The 26,939-nt window shown below is 37.0% G+C and overlaps 1 protein-coding gene across 16 annotated transcripts in view; it reads right to left on the reverse strand.

Moving 5' to 3' along the window:
• The window catches only part of camk2d1 (calcium/calmodulin-dependent protein kinase (CaM kinase) II delta 1), a 124,561-nt gene that overhangs the window by 94,984 nt on the left and 2,638 nt on the right, over window positions 1–26,939 (reverse strand). For all 16 annotated transcript variants that reach the window (XM_049482047.1, XM_049482050.1, XM_049482046.1 and 13 more), the window contains exon 2: window positions 26,253–26,347. In XM_049482047.1, coding sequence (XP_049338004.1) covers window positions 26,253–26,347 — 95 coding nt within the window. The remainder of the gene's footprint in view (window positions 1–26,252; window positions 26,348–26,939) is intronic.

Raw genomic sequence — 26,939 nt, forward strand, 5'->3', positions numbered from 1 at the left:
TTTACGTTACAGACAGATACAGGTCACTAACATTTATCAAATTGAACCATCAAGATGGCCAAATCTATTCTGAGCAAAAAAAATCGACCGTATTAATTTTGACCGTAAGGTGCACCGGATTATAAGGCGCATTAAGCAACACTATGAATGCATACTAGTTGTCGCCATTGTTCCCTTCTAATTCAGCAGGTCTCGCCTCTAGGGGTGGCTACAAAAACGAAAATTTTCTTTAAAAATAAATAAATAAATAAATAATAAAAACTTTTTTTTTCCAAACTGGATATCAGTCTACACAGATTTCTCTCCTGAAAACTGTGTATTTAGATGAGTAATGTGCTTCCGTTACACTTAGCTTAGAATTCCAGTATTTTGTTCAAGGGTGAGCGCTAGCCCCGGTTAGCAAGTGCTTAGCCAGCCCTGGTTAGTAGTGCTAGCCAGCCTGACAGAAGTAGACTGAGGAACCATAAGTGTTCTGGTAACTCAGGGCACTATCAGCTAGCGGTTCGTCCCTCATTTATTGTTTTAAGACATAGTAGACTACAGTATGATAATACTCACCTCTAAATGGCAAAAGAGCTAGCGCTTAGTGCGGTTAGCGGCTAATGCCAATACTGCTCCAGCCTGAAGAAACTTCACTGAAACCCCCTTATGATGCCGTACATCAGAGGAGTGGCTTTACTGCTCCTTACAAACTGACTGGTAAAATTCATACATAAAGCGCACTGGATTATAGGAGGCACTGACCATTTCTGGGAATATTAAAGTGCGCCTTACAGTCCGAAAAATATGGTAAACTTATTTATGAGTTAAATTTGTGAATAATGTGAATTTGAATTTAAAGCAGGCTTTTGGCAGTTTTGTCTGGCATTTTTGGGATGTCAACACTGACAAATCCACTCAAAGCAGTTTAGCTTGTCTATTCATGTTCTAGTGTCAGACCTAAAATGCTTTTGGAATGAGACCAAAGCCAATTAGATCAGTCAATTAGATCAGTGGTCACTTACATATAAATCAGCCTTAGATGTTTAGCTGGCTAAATTCAAAGATACAGAGAGTTAAAAATTAATTCTGACCATTATTGTACAAAACCCAAAACAATAATTACATACAGACTTGAAACAAAAAAACAATGCTGATACAAGAGTAGGTCTGCCTTTCTCATTCTGGCTGTCATTTGTGATTGGTTAAACATAATTAAGCACCCAACACACTAATTCTAAGCTTGCTGGATTCAACTCTGATGTACAAGGCTAGACATCTAGGCCCTAGCAAGTCTGAACATGAGACCACACTAATCATCCAGCTCCCCCTTAAGTCATTTGCTAGAAACCAGATTCATTAAGTCGTCCCATTACCTCATTTAGAGTAGATTTACCTCCAAGCACATTAAACACAAATACAGTTTGCAGTGAAATATAGACCTAACAAAATAAAGCTTCCTCATTCATCTCCCTGTGAAAGAACAAGCAGCAGCCATGAGCAGCATTCATGAGGCCTAATGGAAGCCTTCAAACAAACAACAGCTGGCCAAACCGCCAGAGTGGAGGAAAGATTAAGAAGGAAATTGTGCTTTAAGTAAAGCTTAAGAGATACACTATAAGGGAGGGAGGGGAGAGGGAGTGGGAGAGATGTCACATTAACTAAGCAGGATTTACAGTAGGCCTGACTGATACTGGTATCGGCTTCAACACAGCACTTTCTACAATGAATATACAGGTTAAAAAAAAAATAGACAGCAAATCACTAATATTTAATTACAAAACAAACATGCAGAAAATGCAGCCAAACCTATATGCTTTAACATTAAGACACCATGTTTTGACAAATATTTTGTATGAGAAAAGAATACCCAACTCCTCTGACTGATGCCTTATTCTTTCTTATATACCATCAAAACAATGATTTCCTTGCTAAAATTTCAAGATCAGCTGGATTTAAGAAGGTCTAAGCAGGGCTTTAATAGTCAAGGTGGTAGTATTTTTTACAATGACTGTTTAAGGCATATTTATGATGAAAATAACATCTGGCATGTGTGACTGTCTATTGATCATAACAGAAACAGCAGAACACTACAGGCTACTGTAGCCATGTTCTGGCTTTATACTGTATATCTGTCCAAGTAAACCTTTGAACTCAAAAACATAACTGGTCACATTGGTCAAGAGCTTTACTGAACTGGAGTGAGTTTCCCAAAAGGTTCTTGGCTCTCTAGCTCTGCCTCTCTAGCTCTGCCTCTCTAGCTCTGCCTCTCTAGCTCTGCCTCTCTAGCTCTGCCTCTCTAGCTTTGCCTCTCTAGCTCTGCCTCTCTAGCTCTGCCTCTCTAGCTCTGCCTCTCTAGCTCTGCCTCTCTAGCTCTCTCATAAGATGCTTTTGGGGCCCAGATTGAATAATATCATAAATTATTTGGCATTCATTCTGTGTCACTATAGTTCAGTAATTAAAAAAAAAAAAACATTGTGATAAAATTTTGGCCACAGCATCCAGCACAATCAAGTCAAGTATGTACAGGACATATAGAGGATTGAAATTATGTTACTCTCCTTCCCAAAGTTACAAGTACTGCAAAATAAAATTATAAATAATATAAGAATGAGAGACACTAAATGTACAATACAACAAGCTCACAGATATAGACATACATGAGACAAGAAACACAAGACAATAGTGCAATAGTGATGGGAGGGATTATTAGAGAGTGAATGACAGTAGAAACTGTACACACAATAGTGCAATATAGAGGTACAAAAGCTTAAGGCTGGTAAAGTGACCGAGGGCATGCAGTTCTTTAAATGTCACAGTTGTAGGTGGAATTCAACCAAGCTGGTCATAAAGCTGTTTAACCAGCTTGCTGGTCAGTCTGTTTAACCACATTGGACAAGCTGGTCACCCAGCTTGGTAATGCAAGTTGACTGTTTTTTCCTTCCAGCAGGGAAATGTTATGTTCTCAATAGAATGAGATAATGAAACATTCAGTAACACTACTTAGCAATCCTACAATGTCATTATTTTTCTAGTGATTTCTGTTTTTAAATTGAGTAATTAAAAGTAAACATAAAAGTAAAAAAAGGGCTTCCATACAAAACATACTTAAGTAAAACAGGGGCTTATATTTTGCTGGTTCATGTTTTAAATATAAAGTCATATCTATCTATATTTATTTGTATGAGAGTTGTTAATTGCTAAACTGACCACCACCTCTGCATAAACTCTCCGTAACAAGGAACTAATTGAGTAAAACTGCACCTTAGAGTTTAATATCCCACCATATAAAATTACACAGGCAGATTTAATCAGTTCGGAGAATATTTACGACCTTAAAATGGCTATTATATCAGGGATAATTGAAGCTCAAATCCCCAGTTTATTTTTCTATGCTCTTCACTGTCCTGTTAGCACTCTTTGTTGGCTCCTCTTTGCCTCCTTCCCACAGAGGGCCGTCCAGACGAGTGTAATTACTGACGGAGACACTCATTTTTCATTCCTCGCTGCTAATTCTCTAAGGCAGAATCTACAGCGTGTAATAGCTATCTAATGACCATCTCTAACATATTAGGACTTGTAAAGCAGGGAGTGAGAATGAAGACGAATCTGTAGAGTCTGCAGCACCTGTAATATTGGAGTTGGAGAAAAGCACTGCAAGCTTTGCATTTTTGCAGATAATGGCTTGGTCAGGACCTGTTTTAACATGCACAAACGCTCTGCTATTTACACTGGATAAGCACGGCTCTTCAAATATACAGATATTTGCATTTGTCTTAGTGTAGGTTTACTATACCTAGTCAGGTATTTAAACTTGCCAATGTTTAGGATTTAAAAAATAATGTAGTGTAGCTCCATTATTGTGCACATGTTTGACTGTAAATAATGACAATATAGCAGAAAAGGCGAAGACGTAAGCAGCTGCTACTATGCTATTTGTCCAACCAGAATAATATATGTTCACAATATGTTCAGAGATATATTTGCTTTTTTTTAAAAAGGAACTGATTAAGGGGTTCACAATATATTGTTTAAGTCTAGTCATCACAATCTGCATGTGTAATAGTCATATTAAAGGACATAAAATATCATTTCAATTAAGACAAACAACTTGTCTGACACAAAAGTAGAATATTTTCATATTTTCTTATTTTGTGTGATACATCTACCAAAAAACAGGTTAAATATGCGGATATAGGGAAAATCTAGCAAAATAAAAATACAAAAAAGGGTGTTTAATATTTGCAATGTATATCAATGTTATTTTCTTTCAATACTGTGAATATCCAATGGTAATTTAGTGATGTTAATACCTAGTGATTGTAATTTACAAGCAACAAAAATAGCATTTCCCATTCTAAACTAAAGAAGCACATATCTAACAGTAAACATCTTCTAAACGACTTCATTTGGGATAAGTTAGGGAACATTCATTTTCAGCAAACCCTTCTTTTAAATGCAGATTAACTCTAATGTAATGCTGAGGTTGGGAAGAACTTCTTTCTTCTGCTTGGGCTCCATTCAGGCTTCTACTCATAATAATGTACATTTTACCAGTCGGGTTGTAAGGAGCAGTAAAGCCAATCCGCTGAAGTGCAGGGTTATACAGGAGTTTCAGTTTAGTTCTCCAGCACAGAGACTGGAGCATTAGCCGCTAAGCGCTAACTCTTTCGGAATTCACAGGTGTGTAATATCGGACTGTAGCCTGCTGCTTACCCTGGATAGCACTGCTGGAGCAGTATTAGCATTCACCACGCCAAGCGCTAGCTCTTTTGCTGTTCAGGGGTGAGTATGTTTGGCCTGTAGCCTGCTGCTAACCACTGCTAACACTGGCACAAACCCACAAAGCTCTAGCTCATTCAGAGGTGAGTGTTATGGGCCTGTAGGGTTCAACAACGTAGCATTGTTGGGCGGCATTTACAACCCGCTAGCATTGTGGTTAGCAGCTAATGCTATTGTTGCTGCACCCAGCCGTAGTAGAAATCTGGAAATTTAAGTTTTCTGTAAATAAACAGAAGCGCTTTACTCACCCAAATAATAATATTTTATTATTCATGCCATCAGCATGAAGACCTGCTGAGTTAGAAGGAAAATATGTGACTATATTGATATGTGATATATTGAATATGTGAAAATATTGATTTTAAATTCATTTTAAAAGAATTATGGACACTGAAGGTCATTTACACAGATAAAGATTTTGAATCACTTACAATAAACTAAAGCACTAATGCAAAGCCACTGGGCAAGATACTACCACAAATAATGATTGCTCTGACCTGTGCACTACACAACTGAAACCCCATAACATACTATTCTGTTTTCTATACTTTCCTCCAGAGTTATCTTTGTATTTGGAACTTAACTACAGTTTCCTATAGTAGAGGGCTTTTTATTCCATGAAAAAATACCTGACCAGAACAGTTAAAATCTCCATTATGTACCATTTTCACTTTAAAAAGCTTCAGAATCATGTGTATGCTAGACTCCTCTATCATTGCTATTCCAGGATTGGCGTGCTGCTAACTGCACTATGTAACTCTGGGCGCTTTTCCACCGGCATGGTGCCTGTGCTGGTGCCAGGTTCTCGAACGTTTTTTTGCATTTCCACTGCAAAATCACAGGCCAGAAAAGCTGGTTCCATTCTGGCCACACAATCTTGCTGGTCTGGAACCAGCGAACCTGTGACGCGAGCGGCCAAAGGCTGGGGCGTTGAATCGTCTCCAGGGCAAAGTTGTTTACAAACCTCAGCTCCATTCACAGCTAAGAGCAGCAGAAGCAGCTAAATGAATGAAAATGAATCAACAGTGGTCCACTGAGGACAGCAGCACAAGTTTTAAAAGGAGCTCAGGTTCCACTGTGTTGTTTTCAAATTGCCCCCCCAACTTCTGTTTATGCCCACATTCACATGCGTAGTGAGCAGTGGAAACACGGACCGGTTCTTAAAAGGTTCGCAGGAACCGGCTCCGGCTCCAGCACTTTGTTGGTGGAAAAGAAGTATCTGGGGAAGTGGGTAGGGCAACATTCCTCAGAACTATGCAAGGCTACATAACCTGCATAATGCTGGATGTAATCGCCCAGGAGTCCAGGAGCAAGAAATACAGATTCTTACAACATGCTGTGCTACATGTGCAAATGTTATTCTACCGGAAAAGTCATAGTGGTGTTCATAAATAATAATTACAGCACATTGTATTTGAACTGAGCAATGCAAATAAATGGTTCACCCTAAAGTAGGTCAAAATGATAACATCAGTACACGCATGTTAATGTCAATGATATCAGGGGTGAAGCAGTAAACTGTTTGAATAATTTAAATGTATTAGGTATTAGTGCATTATACGTCTTTTTCTGATCTAATACAGATGTGAAAACTACTAAAAGAAAAAGCTTTATTTGTACCACTTCAACTATTATTTTAAAAAGTATCTAAAATTATTTACACACTATGACCAGATAGAAAGAGAGGCACAATATCAACCATAACACAATACTCAACAAATAATCAGGAAATTGGATTTTCTTTAAAATTATTATCACAGATGGTTATTGTCTGGATACTGATATTTATTGAAGGAGTGAGACAATATGACATGACATTTCTTAATTGTTATCACAAATTGTTTTTTGGCAAGAAATCAATATTTATTGAGGGAGGTGGACAACGTGACATTTTGTATCATGATCAAAATAACACATTAATATTCAGATATTGATATTTATCAAAGGAGGCAGGCAATCTGCCATTTTTATGAATCATTATTTTCCCGATAGCAATATTTCTATACAAAGAAAAAAGGTAGGCAGTAGGACATGTTGAACCAGTATCACAAATCATTATTGTCTGTACACAGATATTTGTTGAAAAAGGCAGATGATACAGATTTTTTTTAAATCATCATCAAAAATAATCACTCACAGGATACTGCTATTTATCACAGAATGTGTGCAATATGATAACAATTTACAATACACATTGATGTCTGGGTACTGATATTTACTGAAGCACTGGTATGCATTTTTCCCATATGGCTAGAGGTGCTACGAAGCGCTGTGTAGAACAGCACCACCACAACAGCTTTCTATTACAGCTTGCTAGCCAGTTAGCATAACAAGCTAACACACTAGAGGGACTGCAGCTCAGCTCTGTGGAGTAAAACAATTGTCTTGCTCTGTCCTGAGAGAAGCTCACTGTATGACTGTTTTTATCTGAGTAAAATAGAAAAACAACAGCAAACGAGCAAAGTTTTCACAATTTAGAAAAAAAGAGAGGAAAGGAATTATGTTATCCATCATCAGCTCAGAAAAAAGTTCATCTTGTCTCCAAGATGAGCCCAGAATCAATCCTGGGTGCGGAATCATTTATTCAGCACTAGAGATAAGACTCCCTAAAACACTGGATATGAGGGGCAAAAAAACATCAAGGAAGTGAGAAATATTTACTTATTTTTTCTTGGCGATACATGAAAGTATCATGATGAACATATTGTATGGGTATTGACAGTTCTTAAACAATGACCATCAGTATTTTTATCATCAGACCTTTTTATCTGGATATTGTGCAACAAATTTGTGTGGATAAAAAAATTTAACTACTTTTTGAAAAAATACACACACAGTGTGTTCTGAAACTATCAAAGTATTGTAAATAGCATGTTGTGTCACAATGCCAGCAGTCATGCCAATTCTAGTATTTTTGCAATTTAAAAAAAATAGCATTAGAAATAGTATTAGAAAAAAAAGGGATATCGAATAACTACCTGCTGGTTTCCATCCAGTACCTGCAGATCATCCTTAAACCTTTAATTCTCTAACCTTTGCCATTGAGAAAGTCTGCCCCAGAGTAGAGCACCATTGTTTATTAAAAGTAGAAGGGCACCTCTGGGCTTCCACAGATTGCCTCCCACTTTAAAAAGACAAAAACGTTCTAATTAAGCCAAGCTAAACGCTCCTCAGAGCCACTGGCCTACTTGTGTAAATTAGGATGTCGATTGAAGACTCTAGGGACCAATCTACTTTTCCAGCCTGATGTTTGAAATAGACAAGAAATTGATCAGGGGAGATAAAGCTTTGGCTTGTAGCGAGGGGATGTTCGGGGATGTTCTGGGTATAAAACTCTGCTTAATGGCTGTGCAAGGATTATCCCTTGCCATGGTCTAGCTCATCTCCGTGCTATTAGTATAGATTATCTCAGCAATGTGAATTATCTGGTGTCATAAATGTTGTTTTTCTGTAATCAGCTGACCACTTTAGAAGCACAGGAACACTTGAGGCTTGAGTATTCTTGAGGCTGCCAGTTTATTTTGCAACATATAAGTAGCGTTTTTTTGAGTGCATTAAGGATGGTTAGATTAAATGAAATACAATGCAATTAACACAGAACAAATTAATAGATATTAGCTTACAATACACTCTTGCTAGACTTTGTTTATATTGTTAGGGTTATGCAGAGTTATGCTGGTTCCACAAGCAAGATATTTTTTTCCAAAGCTTATCAGAATGTATTGTTGGGCTGTATATCAGGGCATCTGTTATACCTGTTTTAATTTCCCCTCAGTTACGCATTTTTTTCATCCCGCCATACCACTAGGGGCATTATAGAGTGCTGCGTAGAACAGCACCACCATAGAAGCATACTGATTCAGCTCGCTAGCTAATGCTAGCCAGTTAACATAACAAGTTAGCCTAACAAACTGGAGTGACGGTAGATCAGCTCTGTGGAGTCAAACGCTTGTCTCACTCTGTCCTGCCTGGAGAAACATTATGTGATATAAGAAAAGCACTTTATCTGAGGAGCTCCTGTTGCTATTCCTCACAGAGTTTTTATCTGAGTAAAATAGAAAAACAACAACAGACAGCAGTTATTCACTCAGAGAAAAAGAGAGGAATAGAATTACGCAATTGATTCACAGCTCAGACCTTCCAGACAAGCCCAGAATCGGACCTGGTTAGCAGAATTTAGAACAAATAATAAAACTTCCTAAACATCCTCGATATAAGGTAAAATGAAGTTTCAAGAGCAGTAACTATAGTAACTATAGCCCTTTTATATATACTAATATTGTAGCTTGATGGATAATATTAATGCACACTGAACTGAATGAATTTGTTGACTGGAGAACCAGGGAAATTGTGACTGATAAACAGCTACTTAAATATATTATTGCCTCTAATGGCTTTAATCGTAAATTCTGTAAAACTGACACCAACAAATCCATAACTTATGATATTTGTTATTTATGAGTATTTAACCTCCCTGAAATCAACTTTTGCAACTTGGGATGTCTGAGACACTCCAACCCAAATAGGTTGATTTGGGGTTCTACAGATATAAATTAATGTAAACATACAGATGAACTGGTGATTTTTGAACACCCTTGCTGTATTGGTTCTTGCAGACCAATTAGCAATGTAGTTTTAGCTCTAGTACTTTTTCAGGGGTCAGTTTCTGACTATAGACACACTTTATTGGGTTTTTTTCAGTTTAGAAGACTGTTCTCAGCTAAGTATAAACAACGAGCTGTTCAAACCCTAAAACACGCCTACAGGGTTGGAGTATCTGATGACACAGACAATGAGTGTAGATATTAAAGTACAGCAACATTAATAGTGTTTGCTCCTTCTGGCCTGTTTTACAGTTACTGCATATTTTCACTGTGAATGCTTCAAGCAAAAATGTAACATTAAACAAATATGATTTCTGACATTATCCAACACTTATTATCTTACTTGAAAGTAACTGCCCATAAAAACAAGAAATGTGGTGCATGATTATAAGCAGAGGTTGTTTTTTTTACATGCACAAATACATAAAAGTGAACAGTAAGGGTGAAAATCACAGGTAATCTTACAAAACTTTTTTTTCATAATATGATCTCACAATATTGTTATTCTGCGACACTTAATTATATATATCGCAAGACAGTTCTCTTTGATACTTCACAGCATCTGTTGTACTAAATGAATTTTTTTTCGGACTATATGGCACATGGGATTATAAGGCACACCATTAATAAACGTCTACTTTCTGATCTATTTTCATACACATGGCGCACTGGATTTAAAGGCACATTATGCAACACTAGTAAGGAACAGGGGTGTTGCCATGTTTTCCTTCTAATTCAGTAGGTCTCGACACTGGGTGGTGGTGGGGGTAGCTAAGTTAAATAAACAAAACTAATTCTTTAAAAAAAAAAAAAATCTTTCAAAGTCAAACAAGCGCTTAATGTTAATCTACACAGATTCCTCTCCTGAAAACTGTTTATTTGGGTGAGTAAAGCGCTTCTGTTTATTTACAGTTAGCTTACGTACATTTCCAGATTTCCATTAAGGCAGGGTGCAGCAGCTTTAGCATTAGCAGCTAACCTATGGAGTAATTAAGCAGTCACTTTAGTTAAGTCTAACTGGCTGACGAGGCTTAAAGAGCTCAGAGCACCCATGTTTTAATAAAAATATCAATATTTTACATAAAATATTGATGTTATACAAAAATAAAACAACCAAACAATATGATGTTTTACAATATCAATATATTGCCTCACCTCTACAGAACAACTAATGTAGTTATTTCAGTTATGGGTGTGCATGTTATATTTTTGTATGGAATTTATGTCCAGATTTCAGAATCATACATTTTACATCATATCATGTGACTCTTACTTCACAGTCAAATTATTATTAATTCAGTATGATCTACGGCAATGCCGTCAAATATAAAGACTGATATAATGTAAAAAGGATGTGAATGTGCATGCTGTGCTGGATTTGTGAATGGGACTGTTCTCTGATTATATAATGCCCATCTCTCTCTCTCTTCCTCTCTCTCCCTCTCTCTCTCTCTGTCTCTGTCTCTCTGGTTCTCTCATCTGCCAGGCCGTAAGTGGAGCTCCCAAAGGAGCAAACTTATAGAACAAATAGAAACATAGAAACCTCAGAATAAAAACTAAGCAAACACACTTTTTAAAAGCCATGCATTTTACATAATTCTAGGAAAGTATGTAGTGATGGGACATAGATTAAACAGTTTTTTGTAGTAACACATTTTATTACAAATATTAAAATATCTAAATTCCATATGCAACTTTAAGCTGAAAAAGGTGTTCATTTCTTATGCAATACATTTCCAATGGGAATGCATGTTGCAGATGAAAGACATTATTGTGAATATTGCCATTTCTGGATTGTGCTTTGGTTAGCCAAAACTGTAGTTTAATTAACATCATTTTTTTTTTACCATTAACATGCATGTCTATAACCAATAGGTCTTTACCTCTACCCATGTGTTTATCTGTGAGCTCTGTTCTTATGGCCATCTGGTATTGTGCATTTTATTTTTCATTACTTCAGTCCTGTCACGATAATTACATTATTCATTTATCACACAATAAATGAGCATGACCTCAATATTATTTGATAATCTATCTATAATCTGAAATTTGGTCAGAAGAAGAAATGCACAGAAAATACATTTTTTTGATCAGAACTGAAACCAAACAAAAACAACATATGACCAAATGCTGCTGCTGCTGCATAAAAAAAAATAACATTAGAGGAAAAACACTGCACAACAGCGGTGGGCAATATGGCCCTAAATAATATCACCATATTCTATGGTATTTTCACGGTAACGATACTCTTGGCAATATGACAAAACATTGAATTAAAACAAATATTTCAAGAATACACTACTGAGACAAAATGAAAATGTAATTTTACTTTTGCATACAATACAATATGGCACACCCCTAACTAAGATATAAAAAAAATATTTTATCAGATTTGTTACAGAAGTCATGATACTAATAATGCACTTTAAATCTTCATAAATCCATATATACTGGACAGATATAATCTGTCTCTAGTAGATTTATAATGGGAAATGAGAACAGTGTGAATTTTTGGGTGATATGGCAAGATATTTCATGATATTTAAAAATGTTGGTCATATTATTGCATACAATACAATATGACACATCCCTACTGAACGACGACTTTAAATAAATTTATATATATTAGTCTTTTCACTTATTTCACCAAATAATGATCACTATCATCACTATGATACTTCCTCTAAATTTTATTCTAATTTGATGGAGAATACAGTTTCCCTCTAGCCCATACCAGGAATCAGACATGGTGCAAATAGGTTCATGTTTGTCTGTACCAGAGAGTTTAATTTAGAACATACCTACAGGGACTAAACAAGCTGTGTGTTAATGTGCATTTGCACATCTGTGTTAACAAGGGATGGTGCAACTTTTACATAAATAGCTGCATACATTCATTAAAAGGAGTGTCCACAACATCGACATCTGGACACGTAGTGCATTGTTCAGCCTCAGTCAGCTGCCTTAATCAGAGCTTCTTCTTATCGTCTCTCACAAATCAACCCCTCAGACTGATCTAATCTACCATTGAGCAACACAGCAGGAGCCTGAATAACAAAAGAATCAATTCTGACAATACAGCCAAATCCCCTCTATCTGTCCCTCTATATGTCCATCTGTGGCTCCTGCTCTTTTCTCTTCCTCTCTTCACTCACACAGTCTTTCCTTAAATGATCTATTTTTGGCAGACTCACACTGTGCTCAGCCAGGGAGCCCTAGGGTAGCTCTAACCTCCCTGAATGCATACACAACCACGCTCTGACATCACACAAAGAGTCCAGAAATGCTGCGATTGGTGGAGAGAGCAAAGTCTAACCCAGCATTGAGAAGGTGTGTGTGTGCGTGTGTGGTGTGACGTTTTGCATTCGTTTCTCTTGTGCTGCACTCCATGCATGTGTTGGCTGTGGTTTCCTCTCTTGCAAGCTAATCAAAGGCAAGCGAGTGTGTTATGTAAGGAGCTCCCTGTGTGTGAGAGTGTGTATGTATGTATGTGTGTATATATATATATATATATATATGTGTGTGTTTGTGTAGGAAAGGGGTAGAGGTTAGTCTGGCCTAGTGACAGTGTGTACGCATGTTTTTTTTTATTTCATGGCAGGACAGCTGATGTGAGTTGACATATTAACTGAAATCATGCTCCATTTAAGGCCATGATCCAATTCTTCACATGTCATAAGTGTTTCTACATGGCAGTTTTTTTATTTTTATTTCAGTAGTAGAGGGTCAGTGTACAAAAGTATGGACACGGACATTTACGATATGACGATACTTCATTGTTTTGTGAGCTATATGGCCCTTAAGTAATATAACAGTGTTTCAAGGTTTTTTTGTATGAAATAATATTCTTTACGATATGACAAAACATTGAATTAACAAAAAAAAATAATAAATAAATCCAAAATACACTACTGCAAAAAAAGAATATTAAATTTTACTTGATTTAATAAGGCCCCCAAATTGTAAATTTCACCAAATTGTAACAGAAGCCAATGATCCAACATGATTACCATATTTTCCACACTATAAGGGATTATAAGGCGCTCTATCAATAAACGTCTATTTTCTCGTCCATTTTTATACATAAGGCGCACCGTATTATAAGGTGCATTTTAAGCGACAATAGTAAGGAACACGGGTGTCACCATGTTGTTAACCAACACAGATTTTGCTCCTGAAAACTGTTTATTCAGGTATACTCACCTCTAAACAGCGAAAGAGCTAGCGCTTATCGACAGTAGCAGCTAATGCTAATATTGCTCAAGCCTCGGTTCTGGAGAACTAAACTGAAACTCCTGTATATCTCTGCACTTCAGCGAAGTGGCTTTACTGCTCACATACAAAAGGCACACTGACTATGTTTGGTAAAATTAAAGGATTTTTAGTGTGCCTTATAGTATGAAAAATACGGTAGTCACGATACTAATAATGCACTAGTAAAAAAAAAATGTGATTTATTTAATGAAAAAATTAGAACAGTGTGATTTTTTTTTTCTTTTGCTACAAATAGCAAATAGTTGTAACTTGATGGCCCATATGGTTCTAAAAAAAATAAGAATATGTTAAAGTATATTATTGCGTAATATATAATCTTTTAGATCTGTCTTTGCTTTGTGAGAAACTGAACAATGGACACACAGGAAATCACTGAGGACATACCCATCATATTAATAACTTGTCAGTCTTCATCAGAGGTAGAGGTGCGTAAATATTGTACAGCTGCAGCAGCACATTTGGAAAGCAGCAGTAGAGCCTGAGGGGTTTTGATTGATTTGTGTGAAAATTTAAAATATATATAGGATCTGCAACACAGTTAGTTTTGTCTCCCTCATAAAATACAGGGAAGTCTCATAAAACAAGTGTAAACAAGTCTAATTAATCTTATTTAAGCACAGAATATTGTTGAGATTAATCTGATAATGTTTTTTTTTTTTTTGGAGTGACACCACAAATATATACGTATATTTTTTGGGGGGATGCACCAAAATAAAAATAAAATTGTATAATTTGTATTAAAAATGCACCCAGCTCTTATAGGGCATGACAAGTGACACACTGATTGGTTTCTTGCATTCCAAAACACACCCATGATTAATTAAGAGATTTAGTACATGCCTTTTTTGTGTTTGAGACATACTTTTCCCATTGTTATGATAGCAAAGGCAACATATAAAATCAAGACGCACAGGGTATGGTTGATGGATCACCCAAAGATCGCTAAAATACTACACACTTTAAATTGACAATAAATTAACATCCAAGTCAATTAGAATCAAATTACTCAAAATTACAATCGAATAAATGAGGAATGAACCCTAAATCTACATTTTCAAAAAAGACCAGCTGATACAAGAGCCAACAGAAATAACCAGTACACACACTATGTTCTACTATGAGCATAACAGTGTGTCAGACATCTCTTGTGATCTGACTGAACAAAATCATTTGTGACAATCAGAGGTGGAAAAAATAAAAACCTCAATGTCATGCATCTTTTTTTCCTCCGTCTACAGACTCTTCTATACAAGCTCAAGCAAGGCTTACGCATATTTCTGTGAAGGGGAGGGACCACTAGCCACGGGGGTAATCTTTAATGTAGCATGAACAGACCCTGACCCACATGCTAATATCGCCCTTAACCACTAAGCTCTACTGTAGGAAAGCCCTCGTGCTTAAGACACGGACATTTGCATGTCAAGTGTACACAATACTGAGCTACACATTCATACAATACGAATATGTATGAAAATGTAAGTATGAAAAATAGAGGGTAAAAAGGCTTTGCTTAACATTTTGTTGACTTTTGACTGAAACGAGCATTAAACAAGCCACTGGCTGACCCAGAGAGTTCATTAGTGTTTTGTTTATGCTTAAGCAGAAAATCCATTCATTTTAGACATGCTAAAATTTATACTAAGATTCAAAAAGGGGAAAAAAAAGGTAGTGATTATAGTGCTGGGCGTTATACCGATTCAAACGTTCCTCTTGTGCCCCAGACAAGTCCAGATTCAGACCTGCCTTTGGATACGAGGAAGTAACTATAGCCCTGTATAAATATATTAATACTGTAGCTTGATACTGATATAATAATACTGTAGCTTTAATTTTAATGCACACTGAACTGAATGTTATTTGTTATCTGGAGAAGGAAGCACGGTTCTTGCTCCATTTTAAAAGTCAAATTTAATATATATATATATATATATATATATATATATATATATATATATATATATATATATATATATATATATATATATATATATATATATATATTAGGGGTGTCACGATCTCGATATTTTATCGAAATCGAATCGAAATGAGGTCACGATCTCGAGTATCGAAGTCAAAAAGAGGATCGACGATCCCTCCCGCGCGCGCTACGCAAATAGCGCAGCGCGCTACGCAAATGGCGCGGCACCAACACAGCGCATCCTATTCATTTAAATAGAGATAGCCACTGCATGAGCGCAGTCGGCGGGAGTGTGATCACTGTTTTTATCTGTCCAACGGGGGGGAGGGGGGGGCGGGGGTTGGGGTGCGCACAGGTTTTGTATCTGTATCTAACGGAGGGGTGGGTGCGCGCAGGTGAGAGCGTGTGAACTCGCTGAAATGCGTGTGTCAGTGTGACTTGAGAACACTGACTATAGATCACAGTGAGGTGGATTAAAAATCTTAAACTTATAATTGACTACACCTGTTGCTTTCCATTGAATTAAAAAAACATCTTTCTCTCAGATAAAGTAAACACAAGCGTGTTTCTGACTAAAATAAAAGCTTTTCAGGAGAGATATAAGTTATGTGTAAATATTTATAAGACAATACCCACATCACTTATCTAACCAGCCTGTACTGATTTCTGCCCCCCAATAATGCTTTCAATAACCTCTTGTAACCCCTGGGAGCCAGGGGTTACACTCTAATAGCCTTTAATAGTCTTCAGTAGCCTTTAAAAGACTTACCTGGCGGCCGTGGTGTGTCCACTAAACTCCGTAGTTATAAACATCCTGAGGTTAGCAGCGCGCTAACTGACCTGTTTATAATGTAATCCGAGCAGTGACTCCGTGTCGGCTGTTCTAACCTGCTGCTGTTAGCTGCTTGGGCTGAAAGATGAACTGTAGTGAGCTGTATTATCCGGTTAGTGGGGTTAAAACCTTTATTTGTTTACAGAAACAGTAAAAACGGACTGGCTGAGCTCTGTAGCCCGTGGCTGGGCTGTACTGAAGTAGTGACTGAGTGAAGAGAGCGGGGCTTGTGCTGCTGCTGCTAGTGGTTGGATGAAGAACTGCAGCTTCATGTAATGAGCAGTTTCACCAGCCATCCACACACAGCTCTGATAAACTGCTTGTTTTAATAGTGCACACTGTTGCTACCAAAAAAAGTCACTAGATGGCATTACCATATATATCTTAATAAATAATAATAATAATATTTATAATATTTATAATAATAATAATAATAATAAATATATTATTTAAATTTTATGAGGCATAAAATAATAACAAGAAAAAAAAACAAGAAAATCGAGAATCGAATCGAATCGTGACCCTCAAATCGAAAATGAAATCGAATCGAGGATTTAGAGAATCGTGACACCCCTAATATATATATATAATATATAACTTAGAGGAGAGCTAACTAACATTAGTGTTGAGCCTGCTAACATGCTAACATGTTCTGCATTACAATGGAACAAAATTGAAAAGAAAAAAAAAATATATATATATATATATATATTTTTTTTTTTTCTTTTCAATTTTGTTCCATTGTAATGCAGAACATGTTAGCATGTTAGCAGGCTCAACACTAATGTTAGTTAGCTCTCCTCTAAGTCTTTCCCTTGTAACATAGCTAACTTGCCACCAACATTAGTATGTTAGATAGCTCACTGCTAAAGTTAACTCCTTTAACCTTAGTTCTGTACCTGGTAACGCTAGTTAGCTCATTGCAAAAGTTAACTCGGCTAACCTTAGTTTTCTCCCTGGTACTATTAGCTAGCTCGCGGCTAATGTTAGTCAGCTCTGGGATAACCTTAGTTCTCTCCCCAGAAATGTTAGCTAGCTCGCAGCTAATGTTAGCTAACTATCTGCAAACCTTATATCTCTCCCCAGTAACGTTAGCTAGCTTGCAGCTAATGTTAGCTAGCTCTCCGGTAACCTTAGTTCTCTCCCCGTTAACTCATCGCTAATGTTAGTATGTGCTTTCCCACCGGCATTAAACGCACCACCTTAAAATTTAATACCAACAGCAAATTTACAGTAAATTTAAGACATTTTAAGACCTTTTAAGGACCCACGGGAACCCTGAGAAGGGAATTATGGCTAACTTTAATACTGTAATGCCTTGGCTTTAATAATCACATTTTGTAAATTGATTTGTGCAATAGACCATAAGAATATTAATATTTTAAAGTATTTTATCCAATTATAGTGTTAATGAAACTATTTAAAATAAAAGCTGTGTTTAAGTTGTTTGCGTAGCTCTTTTTCAGGTCTGTTGTTTACATTCTTCAGCTGTTTTTCTGTTAATGAAGTCTGAATTCTTCATATATTGTGTAAATTCGTGGGACAAAGTAAACCCAACAGTAACCAATGCCTTAATTTAAAGGCTTAGTGTTTTAGATGATATGTACTCCTGACAGTAAAGTAAGTCACAAACCTATATATAAAAGCCTAGTAGTAGTATTAAATAATAATAAATAAATTAAAAAAATACTGTGATATACCATGAAACTGTGATAAAATACTGTGATATGCATTTTTGGTCATACCGCCCAGCAGTGATTATTTAAAAAAAAAAAAAAGCACTCCATCTGTTCATCTCTCTATCCCTGGTGACAAGCTTTCTGGGAAAATGATTCAAGGCCCTGCTAAAGGAAAAGCCAGACAGGGCTCAGATCATAAAAAAAAGCAATACACAGTCCAAATCGCTCACATCACCTTTGTACGAGTACAGTTGTATTACATGCTGTAATGAATATAATGAAGACATATTATATGACATCACCAACACTTTCCACAGAGTATAGCTAAGCCACTAAACATCAGACTTCCCCCTAAAAACCATCGAGTGCACTAAGAGGATCTTCTGTCAATGTTTGAGAATATGTTTGCACAAACCACTCGCCTAGAGGTCCTTAATCTTGATTCCAGGAATGATGAGCTCAACAGAGCCATCTGGAAGTAAAAGCAGTCTGCTCTCCAACCAGAACAGACACTGACCTGAGAATCTCAGGCCGTCTTCACTGGTAGGACAAACAGCTGATACACGCAAACGCTTTATTTATTTCCCCACAGTAGATGTATGTACACTACTGTGTAAATGTTATGGAATAATATTGGTTTCAATATTATAACAACAGCTTTGAGAATGAGAAAGGTATCAGGCCTGGATGATATTGGGAAAAAACTGGCATTGCAATAGTTGATTTACTCTGCAATAAATATTGTTTTTAAAATGTAACAATTATAAGAATTTTCTCAATAATTTAAAATTTCTCAATAATAAGGAGCTAGTGTCCATAAATTCAAGAAGGACATTGGGCAGATTTATCAGGGCTTCCCGTAGTGCTTTATTGTTGGGGTGGCAGCCTTGACAACAAATGCCTCACACCTTGACAACCCATAACCCTCAACTCTACAACCACCCCCCACACCCACACAAACGCTTCATGACTGCACTGAATTTTAGAACCTTAAATATGTTACTGCACCAGGGGAAAAACAATAATTATCCATCAAGTATTGGTACATCAACACCACCACAACCCTTACTAGGGCTGCACGATTTGGGCTAAATATCTGATTGCAATTTTTCCACAGAATTAGGGTTGTGCCGATGGACGATATCATCGTGACCCAACATTGCGATGGATGGTAACCATCGCGATGCCACGCCCACTTTTTTGTTTTTCCAGAAACATGCACATACTTTTGTTTCTCACCCCTTAAAAAATGTACTAAAGAAAATAAATTATGTAATTTCTATTATTATTAGAAAAATAACAAACAAAATGAAACCCAAAATGTTGACAAAAATATAATCTAACGATTTTCAAAACATAGAAACGAAAAACGTTAAAATGGTATTAATATAACATAATATAATATAACAGCTGGATCAAATAGTTTAGTGTCAGTCATAAGGAACGCGTGCGCGGCATTGCGATTATAAAAAAAAATAAAATAATAATAATAAATAGGTCCTATCAAGTGAAATTCACATATTTATAGATATTTAATCAAGAGAAATCAGGCAAAATGCGCCGCGCTGCGCTCTCTCTCTCACCCTCCCATCCCACCCCACCCTCTCTCCCTCCCGCAGCACTGAGCTGAATTCAGCGCGAGGCTACAAATAATATAACAACTCAGTTTAGTTTAATAAATTAACATGAGTGAGGACCTGTAAAGGTAATCAAATATTGTCAAATAGGACGGTATCATCGTCCATCGCAATGTTTCACTGTAAACATCGTCATCTGCCAATTAAGGAGACATCGCCCAACCCTACATAGAATAAGGCGATTGCGATTATAAATATATACATATTCCCAGGGTTCTCGGAACCCTGCAGTTGTCAGTTTCATTTTTGTTGTTGTGAAAAAAAAAACAAAAGAAGAAAAAAAAATTGTGTGTGTTTGTGTGTTTGCGTATAAGCATAATATGCATTTATGTATTAATTTTATTTTTTTTTTTTTTCACTTCAAAACTGATAGACATAAATATTAAGACAGTCACGCCGGCCACAACTTATACAACACTTCCTCCGCTAAGCATGGGAGTAACTACAATCCCCAGCACTTTACGGACTACAAACGCAATGGAGTCACAGCACACATGCTGCAACATTGTGGCGCCTCTCCGGATGAGCAGGCTTCGTCTTCACAAACACACTTGCAAGCTATTGGCTAATTCCAATTACAGCTCCAGCAATTCAAAGATTGTGTCTGTTTAAATCAAGATTCCAGTTGAAGAACTATTAATCGCTCAGCCCTAAGCCTTACCACTATATATTTCTATACACTGGGTTAAGTAAATCAAATTTTGAGCATGTCTGATTGGTTGAAACGTGAAACCAGGATATTTAGCCTCTGCTCATAATGTTGTCTGGAAATCAAGCCTAACCCACGCATTATTTTGACCCCAGGGTTCAATATTTAAGTGCTTTCCCAAGTGACCTCAGGCCTGTGCTTCTACTTTATTCTTCACAGCTCACTGGGCTTATAGATTCAATCTTTCAAATTCTTCCAAATTCTCAGAAATGTTTACCTCATGTCTAGTGTAACCTACAGACATTCCTGACCTTTAAAGTCAGTAAACACTCAAAAGAAATGAAGCTTTTTTTGGATGTTACACCAAGGACACCAAATAGAGTCTAGGTTAGTGCGTAGGTTTGGCCTGAAGGCTAACATAAATGATTGCAGCTGCTCTTAATTCCAGTCACCATTCTCAGGTGATGACCCAAATTGAGATCCCTGAAGGCCAGAGAAACGTCCTTGAATTCCAATGAGCTTCATAACTACCTCAAACTTTTATAAGAAGTGTTCAAGTGTTCAAAAACATGAGATTTAGAGGCTTTATATAGACTTGTTAACATATACTCTACTGAGAACATAAACATTTGTTTTAACACAGATTAACACCCCTGTTGTATTACAAGCAAGCGTTCTGAGCAGAAAATCACAGCGCGTCCAGGCTTAGGCCATATCTATCAAAGCAGGCAAAAGCTTCAGCAGAGACATGATGTCACTCGTTCAGACGCACTGTCTCCAGCCTGGCCAGCAGCATCCTTTGAAATTCAAGTGGTTACTGAGAGTGGAGTGCTGCTTTCAAACGATATGAAAATGAACACAGGTAATTTCACTGTGAATCACTCCTTTCTGACTTCACAGGAGGGATAGTTATGAACTCCTGTTGTGTTGCTCTTATCTATTCCAATACTAGAGCCACACAATGCGGGTCTTTTGTTAAGTATATCACGATACTGGCTTCTAAAACAGTGACCTGCAAATGTATGCAAGGTTTGGCTGCACAAGTGACTAAAGAAACTCAAAAATATAGCTTTTACTTTGTTAAAAATTATCATAACTACTGCAATCTTTTACAGGCTTATAGACTTTTTCTTCGTAAAATGCCTAAAAAAAGGGTACTGAGCCCTTATTAGTTCGTTTTCAGGCTTACTGTTCCTCTAATAAAGCCTTTTCACCCCATCACTGTTTCTGACATTAAGCACAATTGTTGGATCACACTGTTATAAATCAAGGTACTACAAAGGGTATTTTCAGCAATGCCACAGAACAAGCCCTTTTGAAAGCAATGTCCATTATTACCATTAGCTAAATCTAATTAAGACAAATTGTTCCAAAACTAAAGTGCTCTTAACGCAAATCATCAACTGCTAAATCATAATTTGGACAATTAGTTGTGATGGCAACAATTCACACATAGTAAACACAGACAGCCCTGGAGTCCAGCAGCAGGGTCTGTTCCTAATGTTCATTTCTATTCAGAGCACATTCACACTGACAGGCAGAGGGAATCCCTAGTCTGAGGTGACCTTCAGTGGGTGATAAAGAGGATGGGGTTTCTTTTTTATTGCATATGGATGACCATCAAGCTGTCTGTAGATGCGCCCACACACACACACACACACACACACACATCATTCAGAGAATTCCAATCCCAGGAGAACACAACTGAAATAAATGCCAATTCTTAAATCAACAGCCTCAGGCATCACCTAATAGTCTCTTAGCATACATACACTGCAAGTTTAATATTTTACATTACATTATTTTACATTCATACTTTTTTTTTAAAATGTCAGTATTTTGACATAACAGCAATCTAGCAAACATTCTTTACATCATGATAAACTGACTGATAGAAATGCCTCAAAATTAGCTAAAAGCATATTCTTTTACACAGATACCCATTGCAAGTTTTAAAGTTTTTGTCTTCTACAGTAAATCTGTCATTCATTTTGGAGATTACAATATTTGGTATTACAATATACATATATTATACCACATCTAATACCAATACTAAGTTTATACAACACTAATAGTTAACTTCCCAGACAGGGTTTGAGTTTAACCCTAGATTATACTATACTTGTGTGTAGCCTATATTATGTAGGCTATGGCCCAATCACATTTCTCTTTTGTCTCTATCGCTTGTTTTCAAGTGTAACCCTTCACATTGGAAGAGAGGGTCCATTCCTTAATTCTTCTGTAATGGGGAGCTGAAATTAGCTTTTATTATTTTTTTATTTTTATTTTTCTGTTCCACCTTAAATGCTGCAATGTCTGCAGTCTGTTGCGCTATTTAAGGTGGAACAGTAAAATGAAAGAAGTAGCTAGGTCGCAACTGAGACAAACTACTACCAATATTTGTATTCTTGTTATGAAACGATGCACAAACTATATATTTATATAGTAGTTAATATAATTTTTAAACAAGGAAAATACTAAAATTTATTGGTTGCTTTGGTTGCTTGTGTTTTAAGTGTACCTCTGAAAAATCTCAGTTTGAAAGGTCATGTAGCTCGAACACTTCCTCCTGCCCCTCCAGCCTAACAAGAATCGGGACATCCTACCTCTAGACATGCATGTGTAAGACAGAGGGGTAGGGCTAAGTAGTAGGGTCAAGGCGTAAAATGAGATTGAGTCTATGTTTTCAATTTTAAAATAAATCACTATTTAAAATGCAGTGTAGTCCAAAACTTAGCTTAATCCCTGTCTGGGGAAACTTCAAGGTTGATTTCCTGGATAGGAATCAAACCTAGGCATAGACTAAATTTTAATTTCATTGGATGAATCCATATAAAATTGTTTAGTCCAAGGCTAGGCTTTATCCATATCTGGAGAAGTGACCCCACATTTATGTTCATTAAGAAAGGTGTATAGTCCAGGACTATGGGTAACCTATTCCTTAGATTTAAGTAACAGAGAGTAATGGAAAGTACAGAGGATTACTGTATTAAATTGTTACACAGACCAAACAAAGATATTTAACGATAAAACAACATTTTTAGTGCATTTTAGTCCAACAGGCTTCACAAACTAGCATATGGTGACTGGATCTTACTGCCTTGTTCATGTAAATATTTTAGCAAAAACAAAAGGGTCATTAATGATTAACAATGAATAAACTGTGCAGCCCTTCTATAATTATCGACACTCAACCTTTCCACCAGTCAAATTCCTTTCCTTCCTTTCTCCACCTCTTACCTAACGCTTCCTCTAGCCCCTGCTCTCCACACACAAACAGCCAGATGAACTACTAAACATGAACACACACACACTTGCATACACACCGTCCATCTCTCTCACTCAATCTCTCACCAGTCTATTAAGGATTCACTCAATACAGAGACACCAGGGCCATCCCACACTTCCACTTAGCAAACAGCTGCCAGTGAAAGCCCTGCTAGACATGAAAGGACATGGCGCTTCAGTCCACAGGCTCATTTTGCTACTGGCTGCCCGAGCCACTATGCAGGCAAGAGGTAAGGACAGGAGCTGGTGTGGGTGGAAGGTCGTGGGCCGCGCCCCTGAAGATAGTACTAAAATATGACATTTATTTGTGGCTTTGTATGCTGGTTATTGTACACTGGGAAGTGGATTTTATTATAGCTGTTCTTGCCTGTAATTAAACTATAACTGATCACAGCAATGATAAGAGTGGCTCGAGGTAAGCTTTGTGAAATGCAGAGCAGGACAAACAGCAATGTCCTGTGTCTGCTCTCGTAGCAAAAAGAACTGATTCTACTCAACAATGGAACAATTTGAACAACTGGAAATACACGTGCATGAAAGTAATTGGTGGTACTCGTACAGAGAAACTCATGTTTTCCAATATTGTGTACATGTACCATATTTTTCGCATTATAAGGTGCACTTAAAGTCCTTTCATTTTCCCAAATATCATCAATGTGCCTTATTTATGAAGAATCTGGTCCGCCTTATGTATGAATTTTACCAGTCAGGTATTAAGGAGCAGTAAACCCACTCCACTGAAGTGCAGGAGTTTCAGTTTAGTTCCCCAGCACCAAGGCTGGAGCAGCATTAGCACTAGACGCTAACCACGCTAAGTGCTAGCTCTTTTGCCAATCAGAGATTAGTATTATTGGACTGCAGCCTGCATGTTTACTGTGCTAAAATAAGTTATTTGGGACGAACCGCTACCTAATATCGCCCTGGCTTTCGTGGTGCGCTCATTCGTCCTCAGTGTAGCGCTGTCAAACAGCATTTACTAGTGCTAACCGCGGCTAGCGCTGGCAGTTAGCTGCTAATGCTAATGTGGCTGCACTTGCTCTTAGTGGAAATCTGGAAATCTAAGCTTACTGTAAATAAACACAAGTGCTTTACTCACCCAAAAAAAAATATTTTCAGGACAAAGTGTTAGTTTGACTTTAAAATATATATATTTTTAAAGAATTACAGTTTTGTTTAAGTAATTACTCCCTCCACCACCACCCAGCTGCGGGACTGCTGCTAGAGTAGAAGGAAGTAGAAAGAAAACATGGCGACACACTTGTTACTTACTAGTGTAACAAAATGTGCCTTATAATCCAGTGCACCTTATGTATGAAAATAGATCAAATAATAGACGTTTATTGATAGTGCACCTTATAATCCGGTGCACCTTATAGGTGAAAAATATGGTTATTTCATAATGTTCATATTAGTATTGTCATCCCATGATTTATGATACTGGTACATGAGTACAATTCAATTCAAAAAATGAAAACTACAGAACCTACTACTGGAGCCTGGGTCTGCATCTAATGATTATTTTGGTAGTCGACTAATCTAATGATGATTTTTCGATTATTTAGCCATTATTTCTGTCATGCCCATGTGCTTGACTTAAAAATTAAAGAATCAGTTAAAAGTAGAATTCCATTGCCTTTAATATGTTTAAACGTAAAATGCACTGAAATTTAGTAAGTAAATATACGCTGCCTGGGCAAAAACAAGGTCACCACCTGAATTTAACTAAGCAAATAGATAAGAGCCTCCCATTGGATAATCACTGCATGGGAAAGTTATTTAAACCTAACTGGTGCAGTGAGTAGCTTCTCATTTGTTCATGTGGAAAGACACATACTGTGGTTGTGAAAAAATCTGTTTCAGAAGAGTCAAAAAGCTGTGTAAACCTGCAAAAACAGCTTCAATTTTCAAGGAAGCATACAGATTGGATGAAGGTCGTGAAGTCTGATGAGTGCAGATTTACCCTGTTCAAGAGTGATGGGCACATCAGGGTAAGAGTAGAGGCAGCTGAAGTGATGCATTCAACATTTTTAAAGTCTACCATACAGGCCTATAGGGGGCATTGCTATTATCTGGGGTTGCTGCAGTTGGTCAGGTTTAGGTTCAGCAACAGTATGTGCTCAAAACTGAGGTCAGCTGACTACCTGAACGTACTGAAGACTAGGTTTATCCATCAATGCATTTTTTTCTTATCAAGATGACAACGCCAGGATTCATCTGGCTGAAATTGTGAAAGAGTGGTTCTGCAAACATGAGACATCATGTGGATTGGCCACCACAGAGTCCAGACCTTAACACCATTGAGAATCTTTGGGATGAACTGGAGAAGACCACATGCAGTCTTCTTCTAAATCTCCCATTATCAATGCAATATCACAATGAATGTATGACATAATTAAAGCTAAAGTCTGTCCAGTCAAATACTACAGTGTGAATTCTTTTTGTTTTGATGCATTGTCAAAGCATAGTTGCACCCTAGTTACTCATAACTGGCTATAATGCAGTATTAATTTTTGTGTGGATCACCTGTGTAGTCAACAAGACAAACAAAAGGCAGCTACATATTGGGATATTGGAAAAAGGCAACAACATGGACAATCTTATGTGCTCACCCCTGGCAGACAGCTTCTTGGTGTTGATAATTTTGGCAGCATACTCCTGACCAGTGGAGATCTTCATACATCTTCTCACCACTGAGAAAGCCCCCCTGTAAGGCAAAGTCAAAACTATTAATGCGTATTCTCTTATAGGCATGTTTCACCACATCATCAAAAAAACTAAACTTTATGAGAGGGTTACCCAACTTACTCTATACAGGATACAGACACAAATACCATTAAATTCAGGAAGCAAGACCAAAACAATGTGAAGCATTGTAGAGTTACAATCTAAGAAATGGGTCACTGTACCAGGGTACCTCTCTGATCTTCCATTTAAGATTTTCTTTCAGATAAAATCTGCTTAACACAAAAGTCTGCACAGTTTGTGTTTGGTTATTATTTAAAACAACAATATAATTGTTGTATTGTACATTTTTAGCTTTTTAATGTAAATTTTATTTGTAATACTACTATACAGACAGTAAGAACTACAACATTATCTGTAGCTGACTGGAATGTAACTACAGCTGGTTCATAGCTTAAATCATGTGTCTGACATTTGTGGAAATCTCCTTTAAATGTCAGAGTTAAGAATTTCAGATGAACCAGGCAGTGTATATTGAGGGCAGGGGGGGCTTTGATGTACTTTGCAGCTACAATGTATTGAATATATTGACTGATTCAATGCTCAATATTTTC

Source organism: Astyanax mexicanus, chromosome 8, assembly GCF_023375975.1.
Source record: "Astyanax mexicanus isolate ESR-SI-001 chromosome 8, AstMex3_surface, whole genome shotgun sequence".
In the NCBI taxonomy this organism is placed as follows: Eukaryota; Metazoa; Chordata; class Actinopteri; order Characiformes; family Acestrorhamphidae; genus Astyanax; species Astyanax mexicanus.